This window comes from Puntigrus tetrazona, chromosome 15 (genome assembly GCF_018831695.1).
Source record: "Puntigrus tetrazona isolate hp1 chromosome 15, ASM1883169v1, whole genome shotgun sequence".
NCBI classification, from domain to species: Eukaryota; Metazoa; Chordata; class Actinopteri; order Cypriniformes; family Cyprinidae; genus Puntigrus; species Puntigrus tetrazona.
Genome location: NC_056713.1, coordinates 18,473,201 through 18,492,035, shown reverse-complemented (window position 1 = coordinate 18,492,035; position 18,835 = coordinate 18,473,201). Strand labels below are relative to the sequence as shown.

The window sequence follows — 18,835 nt, the reverse complement described above, 5'->3', positions numbered from 1 at the left end:
AGGTCAGATTCTGCTGATTAAACCAATAGGTGTTTGAACCCAGGGCAGAATGTTCTGGAATTGCTTGAAAATCTCTGCAGAGGGACACTAGGGTGGAAATAGACATTAATTTGGGCTTTTAATGTCAGCCAGGCAAAAAGAGCATCATATGTAGAGACTTGAGGGTAATTAGAGCTCAGATCAATAGCACAGACGCGTGTTTATTGGCCAGAATTCCAGGAGCGAGGGAAAATGGTCCTCAAGGGAGAACGAGTGAGTGCGTTTTGAGAGAGAGAAAGAAGGACAACATCCATTTTTGAACAGCCTTGGGCTTTTTTTATAGAGATATTTTAAGGCGTTTGCCTCTGATATTAGCTTGAAATGATTTGTCAGATGGGCTAGATTGTTATAAAAAAGCATTTCTTACATGTTACATGCATTTCTTGAGGTAAGATTAGATCTCCATACATTATGTAGATCCATGCATTGAGAATCTGCCCCGGACTTTGTGAGAAGGTTACAAAACCGTGTTGTTAAAGGCTGACAGGCTAATAACGCTAGCTAGCGCCTGAAAGTAATCGCTGGGTCCTGCTTGCTGTTGTGCTGCCAGATCTGTAGCCTGGAGCTGCCAAGCACAGGACCGCTCACACAAACTCGGGGTTCAATCTGTGTGTGACACAGATTCGAAGTAAAAGGAGATGTTCACGAAGAAAAACAGAGTATTGATTCATGCTGAAAATCACACTTATTCCCAGCTCTTGAAGACACAAATATGGTCTCTTGTGCTGTTAGGTTAGTTTTATGTGACGGTTTATACTTCTATTGTGGGGAACGGAGAACACAAAATTGTATTTGACATTTTGAAATAAGCCTACAGTAATATATCTTTACTCTCTCCTCTTTTAACTGTCTTGGAACAGAGAACTAGCTAATGCATGTCAGGAAACCTGCATACTGTGATTAAAAAAAGAAGAAAAAACTTGCTGAATTTCTGGTTCCAAGTTTGGTCAAACTGGCTGAACTGGGAAAATTTTCAGCCACTGAAGCTGGGAGACCAGTATGACGAGAGAAACACCTTACCTTTTTGGTTTAACAAATTTCCCTAAACTGCTGACATGGAAAATCATAAACTAGCCTAAGATGGTTCTGCTTTTTGTAGCTGGTCTAACATGGTCTTAGCTGGTTTAAAACTTCTAGTTTGGCCTAAACTGGATTCTATCATGACAACTCTCTAAAGATTTTAACATGGTTATGGATATGACAATGTTAATGCATTTAGCTTTGGTGAAAGCATTTTTGTGCTCATTTATTTTTTAAAAAATGACTCTTTTCAATGATTTGGAATCGACTCTTTCTTTTGAGAGACAATAACTTTACACACAGCGTACTTTCATATTTAAAATTTTGCTGAATGTTTTCATTCACTTAGAGCTGTTTTACACACTTCATGAAAGGTAATTTTCAAAAATCTATAATAGGGTTCCTTTAATTCTTATATTCGTCTTAAAGAAGAAAGTCATATACACCTATAATGCCTCGATTGTGAGAATACCACAGGGTCATTTACATTTTTGGGTGATCTAACCTTTTCAAATATAGCACAAAACTGTTATTTTTAAATTGCTGTGTATTTTATGCATTTATTGATTTCTCAATTTCAGTTTCCGTACAAGCAAAGGCATCGGCTACTCTGCACATTTTGTGGGGAATTGCTTGATTGTGACATCATTGAAGTCAAAAGGAAAGGGCTTCCAGCACTGCGTGAAATATGACTTTCAGCCCCGCAAGGTAGGCTTTCATCTCCAGCTTTGATTCTCTCTTTCTCCTACCAGCATCTGTAGTAATCTACTGATTGTGTTGTGAAGGAGTAAGAATCGAGTGGATGCACTTGTGAATTTTCTTGCTGTGATGCTCAGTGAAAATCACGAAGCTGTGCCGGAGGACGCATGATCCAGTTAACTGGGCTAAACATCATGTTTACAGACTGTTACTTAACCCCAGGACATGAGATAACTGAGGCCATTTTCTGTATTTGTTTTTGTTGAGTTGAATCGAAGGGAAATCTCTTGGAAATCACTGCACAAGCTGCTGCAGATTTGAAACATCTGTCTAATAAATGATTTCCTTGTTTCTACTTAATATTTAATGCTCTTAGCTGGTGTAATCTTTATTAATGTTAATAGCTCAAACTTGCTCTTTAGAGCCCTAGGGAAAGGTTTTGCCAAGGTCTAGAAGGTCTTTCCTAAATTACATTTTACAGTGCAATTGCAGTCATGTGGGCAGGTTTGCATGTTGTCTGAAACTGTGAGTTGATGATGCAACACAACTTTGCAAATAAAAACACTTAACTGAAAAAATAGCATGAGCATAGCAAAACGCTTACAGATATTAAATATACTGTTTTCATTTTCAGCCAATAAAGATAAGCCAGTCTAATTCATCCAGTTCCTCTTGTGGTCCAATAATCATTAAAACTACAGTTTATCATTTTATCGCAGTTTAAAAGGAGAAATACATTGTTATAGTTCATTGGATTCATCAGATTTTCCTCTATCATGCACATTTAAATGAACTGGTTAATTCTTCTGATCTCCAGTGGTTTAGACTCATAGGGTTTTTCTTTCTTTTTCTTCCTAATAACAGCTTTGAATTTTTTGATTTAGCGACTTAATGTAAGCGATAACAGGCTGCGTAGCAACTTTTTTTATTCGCTTTCTGATGCGGTCTGGTTTTGAGGATAAAAAAAACGCAGAAATATTGCAATGGCAGAATGGCATTATCACACAGTAGTTCATGCATATATGTATGTATTTTTCAAAATGTACTGTAGCTAAGTGTTAGTCGTTTTTTTTAAAAATGAGAATGAAAGAGAATACGATGATTAAAACAGCTATGTTGGATGTAACATTAATTTTAAAATATACTGTACTAACAAACAGCACGGGAAGAACATGCGTTTTGTCCTGAGAGGCGGAGGCTTTGCTCCAGAGTGTATTTGAAATGCTGCGCCATATCGTGACTCTTTCGTGTGGTGGCACATTGACAGAAATGAAATCTGTAATGACCCTTGTCTCCTGCTAAGTAAACCTGCCTTTACTTCCTCACTACTTTTGATTTCCTCCCTTTCTCTGTCTGCCTCCTCTCCTCCTTTCTCCTCTCACTCAAGATCCAATGTATTATTTATATCTAAATGCAAATTTTACTGCATTAGACCTTCTGCCTGCTGCCCATGAAAATGGTTTTGGGTTGAAATGTGTGCTTCCAGTGCCAAGAAAGAAAAATAGTGCTAAAACCTAAAATAAATAAATAAATAAATAAATAAATATATATATATCTTAGACTGTTAGCATTTGGTCTTGAAATTTATGTTTTGAAGATTGCTGAATTAGTCTCCTATCAATTCATTCAATGTAATTAATTTACTGTATGATCCATTAAATACGTTATATAATTATTCAACTTGGCAGTCATATTTATCTGTTTCCTTTGGAATAACAAACACTGATGAATCAATAGAATAAAATGTTTATTTGGATTTTATACTGACCTTTTTCCCTTTTTCAGTGGTACATGATCAGCATCGTTCACATTTACAACCGCTGGAGGAACAGTGAGATTCGCTGCTACGTCAATGGACAGCTTGTCTCCTACGGCGACATGGCTTGGCACGTCAACACCAACGACGTAAGACCACTTTGCTATCGCTTTCTCGGTCTGTAGCTGACGGATGTTGTCTGAGAGAAATATCATCACCACTGTGTGCACAGTGTGAAATTAAACTATGAAAGATGCATTGATTTATCACAGTTTCGGAATAAATAAATGACGTTTATTTCTGCCAACACATCAAGCCTATCATGCAGCGCATGCTGCGAAAAATCATTTCGTAATCAGTATTGAATTTTTTATATTTTATATTTTTGATATGCTTGTAAAATAGTAAAAATTGGTTCTCTCTGGCATTCTCTGTCACACACTATATATATATATATATATATATATATATATATATATATATATATATATATATATATATACACACACACACACACACACACACACACACACACACATACATACATACACAAAGACTAGTCACTAATACAATGGTTATAATTACACAGAAAGTTGAAAAGCAACACGAAAAAATACATTTTAAAGGGTTGATGAATGACAAATGAAAATTTTGTCATATTTCACTTACTCACATGTCCTTCCAAACCCGTAAAAGCTTTGTTCGTCCTCAAACACAATGTTGTTTTGGATAAAAACCGGGAGGCTTGTAACTGTCCCATTGACAGCCAAGTAATGAACACTGTCAAGGTCCAGATATTTCCTGTTTTTATTCAAAATATCTTAAATCATATTCTGAAGATGAAAAAAGCTTTTACAAATTTGGAACGACATTGGGGGTATGCGATCAATGACAAATTTTCATTTCGGGAGGAAATACCATTTAAAGGGGTCACATGGTGCGATTTTACGTTTTCCTTTCTCTTTGGAGTGCAACAAGCTGTTACATAAGTATATATGTAACAGCTATAGTTATAAGCATTGATAAGTTCCCTAAAGCTGCAAAGACTAAAGTCTCAAAACCAAAGAGATATTCCTTATAGAAGTTATGACTTGTCCACACCTCCCTAAAACGGCTTGTTTAAACCCCCCACTTCTCTACTATTTATTGAAATATATAAAACCATGTAAACGCATTGCATTACACCAGATGAACAAAATAATGTTCTTTTTAGCAACGTCACATGACCCTTTTAAGAAGAATCTTCTCAACAATTCAAAAGTAATCTAAAAGTATTAAAAAATTAGTCTATGTTACCTAAAATGTACTGTAATGGATTACGCTACTAGCTACTATCATATGCAAAACTATACAAAATATAATGAATATAATTTTGTTCTTATTTAGAGTAAACATACCAATTCTGATTAATAAATTGGAACACTCTAACACAGCCGTCTGTAGAAATACAGACCTTTTTTATCAAACCTTATATGAGATATTATCTTGGGGCTTCAACGATTGGATTAAAATTCACAGACCTTTGCCTCTGTTTTGCTGTACCTCACTGAAAGCAATGTAAGATAATTAAAAGGTTGGACCAGCAGTGCTTAACCTCAGATCTCTTGGGTGCCGATTTTGATTAAACTAATAGGCAGGTTTCAGCACAGAATAACATCTCTGTAATGCTACATCTCAATTACGCTGTGAACCATTACTCGCTTGGTATGAAGTTTGCATACTGACATCCACTATATTTCCAGCGCTCTATTTTTTCCCCTACTATTCACTTTTGAGAGATTGCTATGAAGAACTCCAAGCTGTTTTCTTCATGTGCTTATCACAGAGCTATGACAAATGTTTCCTCGGCTCATCTGAGACGGCAGACGCCAACCGAGTGTTCTGCGGACAGCTCGGAGCCATCTATGTGTTCAGTGAAGCGCTAAACCCTGCTCAGATATTCGCCATCCATCAACTGGGCCCAGGATACAAGGTATGTATCAGATTTGCCAAAGTGCGTTACACACCAACGCTTCACAGCCACCATTGATCTCCAAGAGATGTTTTTCCTTTATTAGTGACATTTGGTTATTGATTAGTGTGCCCTTCAACGTGATTTCACCATCGAGGAAATCTAAATCTCAGCTGATTTCTGGTTCAGATAAACAGTATGTTCCAGGTGTGAAAAGCTGCATTTACCTATTTACTTATTACCAAACGTTTGTTTGAAGAATCTCATTCTTCTTTTTGCCATGCATTATTGCATTTACACTGAACGACAGCGTAGTTTCTGAGTTTTGGTTTGCTAATGAAGTCTTCCGTTGATGAAGTCTGCCTCTGGTTAGTTTATAGTCTTTCTCTTCCCTTTCATGTATCTGACCTTTTGTCGCTAATTCTCAAGGTGCTTTTGAAGCGATTTAGCGTTTAATTGCGTCCATGGGGTAAACAGAGCAGGTTACTGGGATTTCCCCCCCCCCCTTTATTCCAAGGCTGCATCCTTATTAAATATGAAGCTCTGTCATATTAGTAATTAGGACTTGCAGCAGTTTTTCAGTCTCATTGTGCAAAGTCTAATTTTCTCTGAAGCACCAGGCTTTGATTAGTGACTCATTATCTAAAACAATAAACCACATGCACGGAACGGATAGCATATGTATCCCAAAAATGACATTGCATTGGTTCAAAGCCATTGTTTATGAATGATGAGCTTTTTGCTAATTTAATTTCAAATTCTGACACCATCGCTATAGTCTTTGCTCTATCACAGTAGTGTTTTAGTTATGGGCTGTGCAATCTGCAGTTTATTTGCTTATTTTTATCTTGGGTGTTTTAACCTACCTGGTAGACATTTGCACCGGTTTTTCTCTAATCAGTGTGGGCTGGTCATTTCCCTTATTAATTGCGCTTCTAGACCTCTGATTCCCCCTGCCCCTCACGTCGTCGTGACGGGCAGGTTGGCAGAAATAATGAGCAGTCTGCTTCAGGGAGAAAGCAATTACCCACCCCAGATGAACCTGTGAATGGAGTCTATCGAAATCTGAAAAGGGGTTGTATATTTCAGTGGAGTGCCAGCTATCAGGCTGCCTGTCAGCTCTTTGGGCTGATCTGCCTTGTCTGGTAATAGGGCAGAGGCCTTTGGAGTTTGTTAGCAGGGCTAGACCACAGGGCCTGGCCCCCATTTGATGAAAAACGTGATATAATGGGTTTTTAATTGTGATGGATCTACTATAAGCGTTACTCTCTCCTTTAAAGTGGTGTATGCGGACCAAATGACAGAACGAGGGTCAAAAAAAAAAAAAAAAATTTTTAGAGCCTGCACATGCAAGTACATTTTTAATGTAGCTAAACAAAAGCTGAATGTGGAATAGCACATGTTCCATATGATAGTTTGAGTTCAGTCATTGTTTTGTTTTTATTTTGTTTTATTTGCTCCATTTAAAGTTGCATTTTTTCTTGTCTTTGCTGTGATTTGGCTTGATATTGTTTTTCTTAAATCTTTTTGAATGAAATAACTATTAAGTATCTGTTTTCCCCCACAATTTTCCACCCTTGTCTTCTGTTTCCTGCCCTCAACACTGACAGTGTTATTTGTTCTGTTGGCTGTAGTGTGTTGGCTCCCTTAGGTCCTCATAGCCTTTTAGCAGAGTACCTGCTCAGACATGAACAGTCTCCTGTGATTTATGTGACTGATCTGAAGATGACCCGATTATGGACTCAACAGAAAAGGCAGCCTATGTTGTAGCTGCCAAAAAACACTGACCCCCCGTCAGACCCTTTTGCTTGAGGTCTTGTCTTAACTAAAGGCCGGTACACACCAAGCCAACGGCCGACGTGAGCCAGACGAGAGCCAATTGCCGACCGTAGGCTTGGTGTGTCCCGGTTACCAGGTTTGGTCTCAGATTAGTAGTTTTCAGTGCCCATTTTTGGTTTTCAGAAACCATTCTAATATGCAGATTTTTTTCTGCATTTTCAGAATTTCTTAAAGTATAAAGTTAAAGAACATTTATATATACGTAGCCCATGTTTTGTATTTCATACTGGATTTTGTAGTACTGTGGTAGTCCCTGTTTTTTTCTCTCTCCCTGTTGTCATGGAAGACAGATGCACTATTGCAAAGTCTCACTATAAAATAACATGAACATTACATCATCGGTTTTTGCCATAAATGTATCAGATGTTACGGCGGCATTCTGTCAGGTTTATTTTCGTCTGATGGTGTGCTTTTAGCTTTTTTGCAAAGCTGCCAACATCCATTAACGTGCTGTGGTATTTATTTTTCAGTCAATCTGATGGATTTTGAGATTTGTTTTGTGCTGTATCGTATGTTTGCGGCAGCAACCTGACCAGCAACAGGTGACATTTACGCTATCTCTGTTCAGCAGAGTAAACCGAACAACATGAATGTTTTAGGTCAAAATAAGCATAAATTTGATCAAGTTTAGTGCCTTAGAAACCGTATTCGCATTGTAATAGTGTACAGTATTTAACGACAACAAATTAATTACAAACACCCTCCTACAACTTTAAACAGACACTGGTGCATAGTTAAGACATGGATAATGAAATATGAATATAAAGGGACAGGTAGTTAGTTTCTGGATGAGGTTCGTGTCTAATAAATGAGCAGCTTTTAACAGCTCATTGTTTTAAGTTTAGATTTAGGGTAGTTTTACTCAAAGTTTGATTAAAGAAATGCTGCTAGCTTATAATTAATGAAATAATAAATTAATTGTTTGCAGATATATCTCATTAGAACAAACAGTATTTATTGAATTTTGTATTTTTTCAAACAAATACAGCAGTAAAAATAGTATATACTCCACAGTATGCCGTATGTAATGCACCAGTATTAAATTTTATTTATTAATAATATGAAATGCAGCTCAGAAGTTAAAAACAAACAAAAAATGTAATTTATACTTTTATTAACAATGATGCATTAAATTGATTAAGGGTGAGTGCAAATAAATGCTGTTCTTTTATATTTTATTTATATCCTGGAAAAAAGGTTTGACCAGTTCTACAAAAATATGTAGCAAACTATTGAACTGTCAGCAGCAAGTCAGCATATTAGAATGAGTTCGATTTAGAAAATCACCCGTGCTTTAGCCTGTGGGGGAAGGAAAGTTTCGTGCCCTTAATTTTACATAGAATGACATCCAGGCTTGCCGATAAGCGCATATATAGTATCACGTGACAAACTATGAGCAGTGTTTCTTGATAGTGTTATCAAGCACATGTTTGCTGATAAAAAAGGCATGGGATTTTCTAAAAATGCCTTATCATTGTCTGCTCTCCATACATTTACACAGTTAACACACGTCTAGAGCGGGTCACATCTGGATGACATCATCACCTGGGATGTGCTGCAGGTGTTGGGCCGCGGGCCTGTGATTTGACAGCACACGAAACAACCTCATGAATGATAATTCAGCCAGGGGATTCCCACCTCGCCCCTACTTCATCTTCATGATTATTTCATGCCACCGAGCTCATTTATTATTCATCGCGCTCCCACGACTTTGGATAAGATTTAATCACTGCATAAAAAGAATCTTCTCCTTTTCATGCTAGGAATAGTAAATCTTTTAATAAGTCCATGGAATAATACGATTTACATAGATGTACTATTTTAAGACGCGTTAAATATAGATTGTCATATTTTGTGATAATTCGCTCTTTAATTAATTCTCTCACTTGACATGTCTCACTTTTATTACGCACCTCTTAGAAGCGAATTATCATTCCGTGTTGGTCTACATTTCTTCGTAATCCGACTTTTTATCTTTTTTGCCTCCCTAGAGCACCTTTAAGTTTAAATCGGAGAGCGACATCCACCTGGCTGACCACCATAAGCAAGTGTTGTATGATGGGAAGTTAGCAAACAGCATTTCCTTCACTTACAACGCCAAAGCCACAGACGCTCAGCTCTGCCTGGAGTCCTCACCCAGAGAAAACCCGTCTATATTCGTGCATTCGCCTCACGCTCTGATGCTACAGGTAAATGTCTGCTTAATGCTTAGAGACCGAGTTCTACTCTCTTAATTCTAAATAAACCACATAATGGTTGGTAATGTCACTAAATGTTAATCAGATGCTGCATTGTTTAGCTAACTCCACAAGATAATGTCGGTGTTTGCCATTCAATGTTAATTGTTTGGAGGAACACGGTTCCTCTAAGATTAGTCAGTGGTTAATGTAAGTACTTTTAAAATGGCAAAATAGGTAATTACGGAATACGTTCACTTGACTTTTTTAATCCATTTGATTTTTCCCTTCTGTTTATATATAGGATGTGAAGGCCATCGTTACACACTCCATTCACAGTGCCATTCACTCCATTGGTGGTATCCAGGTGCTGTTTCCTCTCTTTGCACAGCTGGATTTCCATCAGCACAGTGAAAGCCAAGTGGAGACCACAGTGTGGTAAGTAGCATAATTTCTACCTTTTAAAGAAAATGTATGTTGTATATGTAATAATGTAAAAAGAAATCTATGCTGTTCTATTATATATTATAGCAATTATGTATAGTAATATATAAAATAGTATTTCACAACATGTTTTTACTTTGTTTTTTGATCCTAGCCTTGATATGTTTTAAAGTTTCAAAAACATGCAAGAAATCTTGTAGTCCCCAAATGTTTTAATAGTAGTTAGTAATATTCATTATTTTCTTTTAACTAGTAAGACGGATATTAAAACTCTACAGATTAAAACTATTTTTACAAAATAAACTAAAAATAACCAGCAAAAAATATTATCAAATAAAAAATTATATTAAATATTAGCAATTTTAAATAAGGTAATGCAGATATAAAAACAGATAAATTAAATATAGAATTTCTAATATGGAGATTGTAAATAGGAGGGGAAATAACATACGCCAATAACACACACATATGTATATGTATAGGTATATATCTTGGTCTCATCAGACCAGAGAATCGTATTTCTCATCATCTTGGAGTCCTTCCACTCTGTCATAAAGCCCCGACTGGTGGAGGGCTGCAGTGATGGTTGACTTTCTACAACTTTCTCCCATCTCCCGACTGCATCATTGGAGCTCAGCCGCAGTGATATTTGGGTTCTTCTTTACCTTTCTCACCAGGGCTCTTCTCCCCCGATAGCTCAGTTTGGCCGGACGGCCAGCTCTAGGAAGGGTCCTGGTCCTTTCAAACGTCCACTGTACTTTTAGGAACCTTAAGTGCAGCAGACATTGTTTTTTGTAACCTTGGCCGGATCTGTGTCTTGCCACAATTCTGTCTCTGAGCTCTTCAGGCAGTTCCTTTGAAATCATGATTCTCATTTGCTCTGACATGCACTGTGAGCTGTTAGGTCTTAAATAGACAGGTGTGTGGCTTTCCTAATCAACTCCAATCAGTATAATCAAACACAGCTGGACTCAAATGAAGGCGTAGATCAATCTCAAGGATGATCAGAAGAAATGGACAGCGCCTGAGTTAAATATATGAGTGTCACAGCAAAGGGTCTGAATACTTAGGACCATGTGATATTTCAGTTTTTCTTTTTTAATAAATCTGCAAAAATGTTAACAATTCTGTTTTTTTCTGTCAATATGGGATGCCCTGTGTACATTAGTGAGGAAAAAATGAACTTAAATGATTTTAGCAAATGGCTGCATTATAACAAATTTAAGTGGGTCTGAATACTGTATATATATGTATGAAGGATATACTCGCCATTCATTCCATTAATCTTGAATCTGCAGCGTTAACACAGTTTAGTGTAATGAGATGTTTTCTGTGCAGTTCCACTCTCCTGGCTTTCCTGTTCGAGCTCCTCAAGAGTTCAGTGGCAATGCAAGAGCAGATGCTCGGTGGGAAAGGATTCCTGGTGATTGGGTACCTGCTGGAAAAGGTGATGCCACTATTTTCTTAATTGTTTCTTATTCCAACATATAATTTAGACTGGTTAAAGCTAAAGCATGTAATTTTCATGCTGTTAGCAGCACCAAACAGAATTGCAAAAATAAACATTTTCCAAATAGGTTTTTCCAAACCATTGTTCAGACGGAATGGTAGAAACATTGGTTGGGCAACTGCTATTATGCCATGCCACTCAAATAAACAGAGGAATGTTTAAAATAACATACACTTTGGGTGAAATCAGCTTACAAGTGTCTAATTGTTGTGTATTAACTTGAATAATAAAGTGTATTTTAACGCTCAACACCATAAGCCTCTAGGAATTTTGATGTGTTATGGACAATTTGTGCTTTTACTCAAGTCACGAAGCTTACAACGCATTCTCCGTTCTTTAAACTCTTTAAGATTATTAAGATTGGTACTTTCTGGAGTTGTCATGACCTCGATTGACTCAAGCTTTTGTAGGCGTGAGCTGAATTTAAAAAACACGCACCCAATTCAATCGCTAGGACAGAGGAGAAATGGTGCATTATGGTTGATGAATGACAAATGCACACTTAAGCATTTGCACAGTGAACGTCGGTTCAATGGCTATGTTATATTCCTCCTTGTCCGTTGGTTTATTGCAATGACATACAAATTAACCCAATGTCATTTGTATTTTTTCTTCTCGCTATCTTTACTTATTCATAGCTGTCCTTATTTCATAGTCTCGATATACCCTTGGCTTTATCTAAAGTTGGCGCTTGAGTAAAAGACTCACTTTGTCATTTAACAGCAGCAGCTGTAAATCTGTGCTAGATGACACCTGAATGATCCCGCTGCCTTGCGTCCCATTCACACGTAGCCGGCCATCTGTTTGTGTCTAGTTTACACTGACTCCTGTCTCACACCACACACCTGTCTGGACCTCAGGTGCCAGCTGAGACTAATAACACACAAAGTTTCTACAAAGTTAAAGTCTTTGTTTAGCTGCAAAGTCAAACAGCACCTTCAGATGTTGACTTGATGCTTGATGGTTTGATGTAAAGATGCTGAGAACCAGAGGTTGGTTTGGTAAGCAAAAATCAGTAATACTTTCTACGAAGCCTGTATTCATAAACATATATTATAAAGTTATTTATTATCCATTATGCATTCGTTATAATTCCTTGAAAGTACCCTTATAATGTATTTTAAATACGTGCTTTATAGAATGCGTTAACTAAAAATCTCATCATTGTTTTTCAGGCATCACGGATGCACGTCACTAGAGCCGTTCTAGAGCAGTTCCTCGCTTTTGCCAAATACCTGAATGGCCTTACTCACGGTGCACCTCTTCTCAAACAGCTCTGTGACCATATTCTGTTCAATGCAGCTATTTGGATCCACATACCTGCGAAGGTGAGCAAGGTCATGTCTTTTCCAGAAGATACCCAGGTACTTCACAACGAAACATGACAGCAATTAGGAGCATCTGAGTAGACTGTGATGGGCACTGGTGACCTGGTCAGACGAGCACAGATGATATTTGCTAAAGTAAATATAAGACAGAGAGTTAACTTTTTAGTGTTTATATCAGAACCAAAAAATTACGGTCAGCTGGCTCTATGTTTGAACAGATTTAAAGCAACCCTTGCCCTCAACTTGTATTTTTATATTCTAATCAAATGCTGATGCATAAATGTAAGTGCCATCTTACTCTTTTAATTGAACATTATGTTCAATAAATTCTCATTGAATGTCTTCTTTCATTTGAAAATAAAGAAGCAAGATCAGTTATTCTAACCTTTTTATATCGACTTTAATATCCATCTCTCGGTTAATTAGGTTCATGTGGTGTATTTTTAAAAGAAAGCATTTATTTGTTAAGAGAAAGCTTTTTACTTAAGTTTTAGCTGTTTCTAAACTGCATTCTTTTATCAGAATGTTTTTTTTTGGACAGCTTCACAGTCTGTCACCTCATTCACCTGCCAGAAAATCACAGCCCTGATGAAGAGTGATATGTTTATTTAAAAATATTTACAATTCAGTGTTTTTTTTGCGAACATCTGCCGTATCGTCACAGATGTAGACTGAAGTTAAAGCTTTGGAAAATTTAGTTTTGGGAAATTAGACCTTGCTTTGTTGATGACCCTTGAAGGAGAGGACGAGGTGTTTCTATAAGAGGCCAGACTCTGTGCTGATAATACGTGTTGCTCAATTCAGTTTCTGCATGGCTGCTGACTGTCATGAATAAATAAAGGAGATACGAAAACACATACAGGATCAAAACAAAAGCTTTGGTCACTGGAAGCTTGCCATGGCTCCAAAAGGAGAGAGATAGTGGGAGTTCTCTCACTCTTTCTCTAAAGAAACGATAGAAGAAAGAAGAAAAAGAGAAGGAGAGGGACGGTGGGAATATGGGCAAAAAAAAAACTAAAGGAAAAGGGAAAAATCGATGGACGGTGGAAGGAAGAAGAAATAATAATAGAAAAATGGGAGGTAGGAAGGAAGAAAAAAAAAGCAGAGAATAACATATAGAAAACACATACATATATAATTTTGTATAAAAAAGAAATGAAAAAGTGATAAAGAGAAGGAAGGAGAAAAATCAACAGCTAGATGACTTCATCTGAGAAAGGAAGTAAGAAAATTAACACAAGATACAGAAAGGGAAGGTACAAAAGCCAGGCAGAAAGAAAGAATTGATATATGGATGATGGAAGGAAGAAATATAGAAGGGAAAAGAAAATGAAAGCAAAGTGAGGAACTGATAAAATTGAGAGAATGACAAAAAAGAAAGAAAGAGACAGACAAAAGTAGGGTCAAGAAAAAGCAACAAAATGAATGCATTGGAGAAGAAAAAAGAAAGAGAATGTTGCAAAAAGGAAAAGAGTAAAAAAGAAAGAGAATGTTGAAAGGGAAAGGAAAGGAAAAAGAGAATGCAAGAAAAAAATGAGGAAGAACAACAAAGAAGGAAAAAAAGAAGGCACAAAAAGTCAGAAAAGGGGAAAAATAAGAGAATCCCAAAAGAAAAAGGGAAGAAGATGAAAGTAAAGGGGAAAAAGCATGACTAGATGAAAGAAAGTGAAAAATGGAAAACATGGCTAAAAAAGACTAAAAACAGGAGACATGAAAAGGAGCGAGAGGAAGTGAAAGAGAGAAGGAGAGACAGAGGGGGGTGTGAGAGTAGTTGAGGATAATGAACTGAGCAGCAGCAGTGTTCTCTCCTCAGGCCAGAAGAGTTCATGGACTTGCATCATGTTTTTTATCCTCCCTCCGTTCCTTCCCATCATCCCTGGCTGTCCTCACCGGAGAGCCCAGTCTGCCTACTTGAGTGGCCTGTAATTGGATGAGTTATGTACCTTCATCAGCGGTTTTTGTCCTCCAAGGTTTTTCCGCAGCACCGTCACTAGTCAGACCTGAACTGCTGCTCACAAACAAACCACAGCACCTTTTGCCTTTCAGCTTCACCTAGAAATACTCACCGTATCTGCTGTTCTGCCATGCCAGAGGTGTCGCCCCCGTAGAAGTACAACAAGAAAGCATTTTAATGAGGGTTCTTGGGATGCAGTTTAGAAACAACAGACAGACGGTGGAAAGTAATCATCAGGGTTTTGTATTCTTATCTGAGGTAGCTGTAACCTGTTGTAACTGTGTGTGTGTGTGTGTGTGTGTGTGTGTGTGTTTCTGTTGTTCAGGTGCAGCTCTCTCTGTACACGTACCTTTCAGCAGAGTTTATTGGCACGGCAACCATCTACAACACCATCCGTCGAGTCGGGACTGTGCTGCAGATCATGCATATACTGAAGTATTATTATTGGGCTGTGAATCCTGACCATACCAGCGGCATCACACCCAAAGGCCTGGGTCTGTACACACACACACACACACACACACACACACACACATTGGTGTTTCTGGTTTACTCATGTCATTAAACAAATTAGTGTCCCCGTAATCCATAAAAACCAGTACACACACATAAACTCTAATAAATCTAAATTAATCAAAATAAATTATTTGTAAATGTATGCTGAAAAATGATTAATAATCAACATAAATAGTATTAATTAAAAATAAAACATATATGACCATTTTATACATATTTTGCTAAAAGAAAAAAAAATGTAATCATCTACCAAAGTCTGGTAAAAAAAAAAAAAAATCTTGAAGACTTAAAATGTATTGGCGATTTTAAAAATCAATTGTTTTTTCCTATGAATGTTCATTTATGTCTTTTTTTATTTTTTTTTTGAATCCTAAAATTCTCAATTGAGGACATAGCATAGCTTATGGATGAAATATCATAAAAATGAAATATTTTTGCGCATTATTTTTAATGCTCTAAACAATGTAAAGACATAACACAGACAAAAAAAAAACTCTAAAACATTTTTCTTGGGTCTTAGGAGGTTAATAAATGTAGATCAGCAGTTGCATTACCTAGAACCTGTTTTTCACCTCACTCAATCTTCCACTTTGTCTAAAAAAGCTCTGCAGGTACTCTCGAGAGCTCTTGCGGACTCTCTCTGTCTCTTCGTCATATGCGCAGTTATCATGAATGGCGACAGATTTTCACCCCGCTGCTGTCACCTCCTGATGAGAAGCAGCACTTTTGAATAAACCTAGCTGGTGCTTTTCTCTGAAATTTGGCGCAATTTCTCTTTCCCACCCTTTCAACCATGTTCTAAACCCTCTGTGTGGAGGCAGAAAGGAGCACAGAGGAGTAATAACCCATAAAAGCTCCACATTGTGATAGTACAACTAGCCTTGTGGACTGCATTTCACAAGTCTAACCCTTGGCAGTTCACAACTAGCCTTTCGTGAATGAAATTATGCTTTTCTTTTGGTCTCTTACAGCCCTTTTTTCATAGATCGTGGCTTTTAACTGTAGCTCTCACCCTTTTGTTCTCTTCTTTCCTGTCTTATAACACGCTTTCAGGTGCACACTCTCTTTTTTTTCCTCCTTTCTGTTCTGTTTTGTCTCTCTTTTCCTCATGCCAGAGCTTCCACTGTCCTCTCTGTAAAGATTTCCTGCTGAAGTTGAAAGCACCCACAGCTAGAATCTTTTAGACTTTCATGTCCTCTGAATAATTCACATATATTCTCGGAATAAATCACTCCTTTTGAGGTCAGGAGTTGATGTTTTATGCTCTCGACTATTTTAGAACAATTTCGTTGTTTGCTAAAACACAGAGAGGCAAAAATAGCCCCGTGAGAACGTTTAGCATAAATTGACTGTATGTACAGGAATCGGTGTTGGCACAGTGGCATTCGGTGACTTTAATAAGCAGAGGACAGACAGATTAAAAGGATTTGAGAGATGCGGCATGCTTGCACATTTACTGTGGGACTGGGGAATCTAATTGTCCTCAATTATTCCTTTTTATTCTGCTCCTGCAAGGTTGTGTGATCTGGATTCTGTACAAAATACGAGCCAAGCATAACCTCAGCTCACTTTACATGAAAAGAAAGAAAGTCAAGAGCTATGAATTAGCAGTTAGCATCAAGGATAAACGCTTTTAAACTTTCAGTGCTTATTTTTTTCAGAGCTTGATGTTTTAGTCACAAGTGTTCTTTTGACAAAAATATCTATTAATCAATATCATTGTCACATTTTAATTCTGTCTAAACCGTATCTCATTTTAGCTGACAGACATATCTGGCAACACTTTAGCATGCATATTACTAGCATATTGCTTATTTATTAATACCTATATATATATATATATATATATATATATATATATATATATATATATGTGTGTGTGAAAAGAATAATATGAACAGTAATTTCAAATAAAGCAAAATTGATATCTAAAGAACATATATATATATATTATATATATTATGTGTGTGTATGTGTATAAATGACAAAAATGACATATATATAAATATAAAATATATATATAACATTTTACACAATGTTGTTGACATACAATAATAAAGCATCAATAAAACATTAATACTATGAAATTTTATTACAACGAAATAATTGTTTTATATTTATATGTATATATTTAAAAATATATTTAAAAAATAATTGAAAATATATTTCAGCATTATCACATAGGTCTTCAGTTTGCCGCTCATGGAACATTTCTTATTTCTATCAATGTTAAAATAAGTTGTGCTGCTTAATATTTTTGTGGAAAACGTGATTTTCGAAACCCTTTTGAATGGTAGAAAGTTTAAACAAGCTTTTATCAAACGTTTTAGTTCTATTTTTGAAATAGAACAAAATCTTTGTAACGTTACAAATGTCTTTTCAGTCTTTTGATCGGTTCAATGCGTTCCTTGTTAAATTTCAGCATTCATTTAAAACATTATCATAACCTTACCCTCCTCAAACAGTTGACCGGTTACCTATTTGTTAATAAATTTGCTGCCGAGACGCCGAAGACGCGCTGGAAAAACAGCTGCGTAGATAAACACATATGTTCTTCGGACAAGTTTAGTTCAAGTTGATCCATTTTCTATTATTCTCTTAGCCTGCTGCTTTTCAAGATAAGATAGTCTTTCATCTTCTTTATTCTTAATAATCTTCAATAGTAAGTGTGGTTGTGTTATGTTCGTTAGATATCCAATTTGTCTTTATCGCAATCTGAAACGATCCTGGTGTGTTTTATGTGAGCCTGAAGAAAGAGTAATTAATTATCTGAGGCGCAGTCGTATCAAATCTTCCCAGATAATCATGATTTGCTTCTCCGCAGTCGTCTCTTTTGCTATCAATAAGCCTTCCACCGATAAAATTACAGATCATTTTTGGTTAAATGGTTAAGCCTGTAATTTGGCTTACAGTGGATTGCATTACTGATTTTGCTGAGGCTTTTTTTGCGTTGTTGACCCATCAGCCTTGTTTGGATTCTACACACAAACAGATTCAGATCGCTGTGGTTGGCTGGTGCGGGGGTGGAGTGGAGTGGAGATGGCGGGTGACTAGCACGGGTCGTGCCAACTGTACTGTGTTTTTTTGTTTTGAAATGAGAGCCCGGTCTCACTTTTTTATTCCTAATGGTCAGCGGTAATGCTGTTTTTGAGGCTGCCAGGCACTGGAAAGACCCTTACAGCAATTAAAATCGTCTCATGCTGTCTATGGTTGTAGAAGCCAAGTAGTAAATCATTCTATCAGACAGAGAGTTTCATGTGGAGGTTAAGATGTTGTAAATAACATGAGTTCATGTGCCAGAAACAGCATTTTCTTTGTGATAGAACTTAACACAAATGAACCATCTATGGCAGTAAATAATGCTTTTTTTTTTGGCCTTTTTAAAAGAAGTAATTTATTTAATAAAAAATGCATTAAACACTTTATGTTTTACATTTAAAGATGTTATGTTTTCTGTTTAAATTTATAAAAGTTAAATCTATTTTATAATGCAATCTTTATTGTCACATGACTCGTCAGAAATCCTTATAATATGCTGCTAAATAAAGTATCTTATTGTATTATTTTTGAAAATAGTTTTTTTTCCTTATTTTTTTATGCAT

General features: G+C 36.6%; 1 protein-coding gene across 16 annotated transcripts in view; it reads left to right on the top strand.

Annotated features, from left to right (window-relative positions):
- nbeab (neurobeachin b) overlaps window positions 1-18,835 on the top strand; it is a 242,452-nt gene that overhangs the window by 65,997 nt on the left and 157,620 nt on the right. For all 16 annotated transcript variants that reach the window (XM_043258653.1, XM_043258656.1, XM_043258668.1 and 13 more), the window contains exons 6-13: window positions 1,641-1,767; window positions 3,544-3,663; window positions 5,340-5,486; window positions 9,296-9,493; window positions 9,786-9,919; window positions 11,264-11,372; window positions 12,611-12,763; window positions 15,043-15,211. In XM_043258653.1, the coding sequence (XP_043114588.1) occupies window positions 1,641-1,767; window positions 3,544-3,663; window positions 5,340-5,486; window positions 9,296-9,493; window positions 9,786-9,919; window positions 11,264-11,372; window positions 12,611-12,763; window positions 15,043-15,211 (1,157 nt within the window). The remainder of the gene's footprint in view (window positions 1-1,640; window positions 1,768-3,543; window positions 3,664-5,339; window positions 5,487-9,295; window positions 9,494-9,785; window positions 9,920-11,263; window positions 11,373-12,610; window positions 12,764-15,042; window positions 15,212-18,835) is intronic.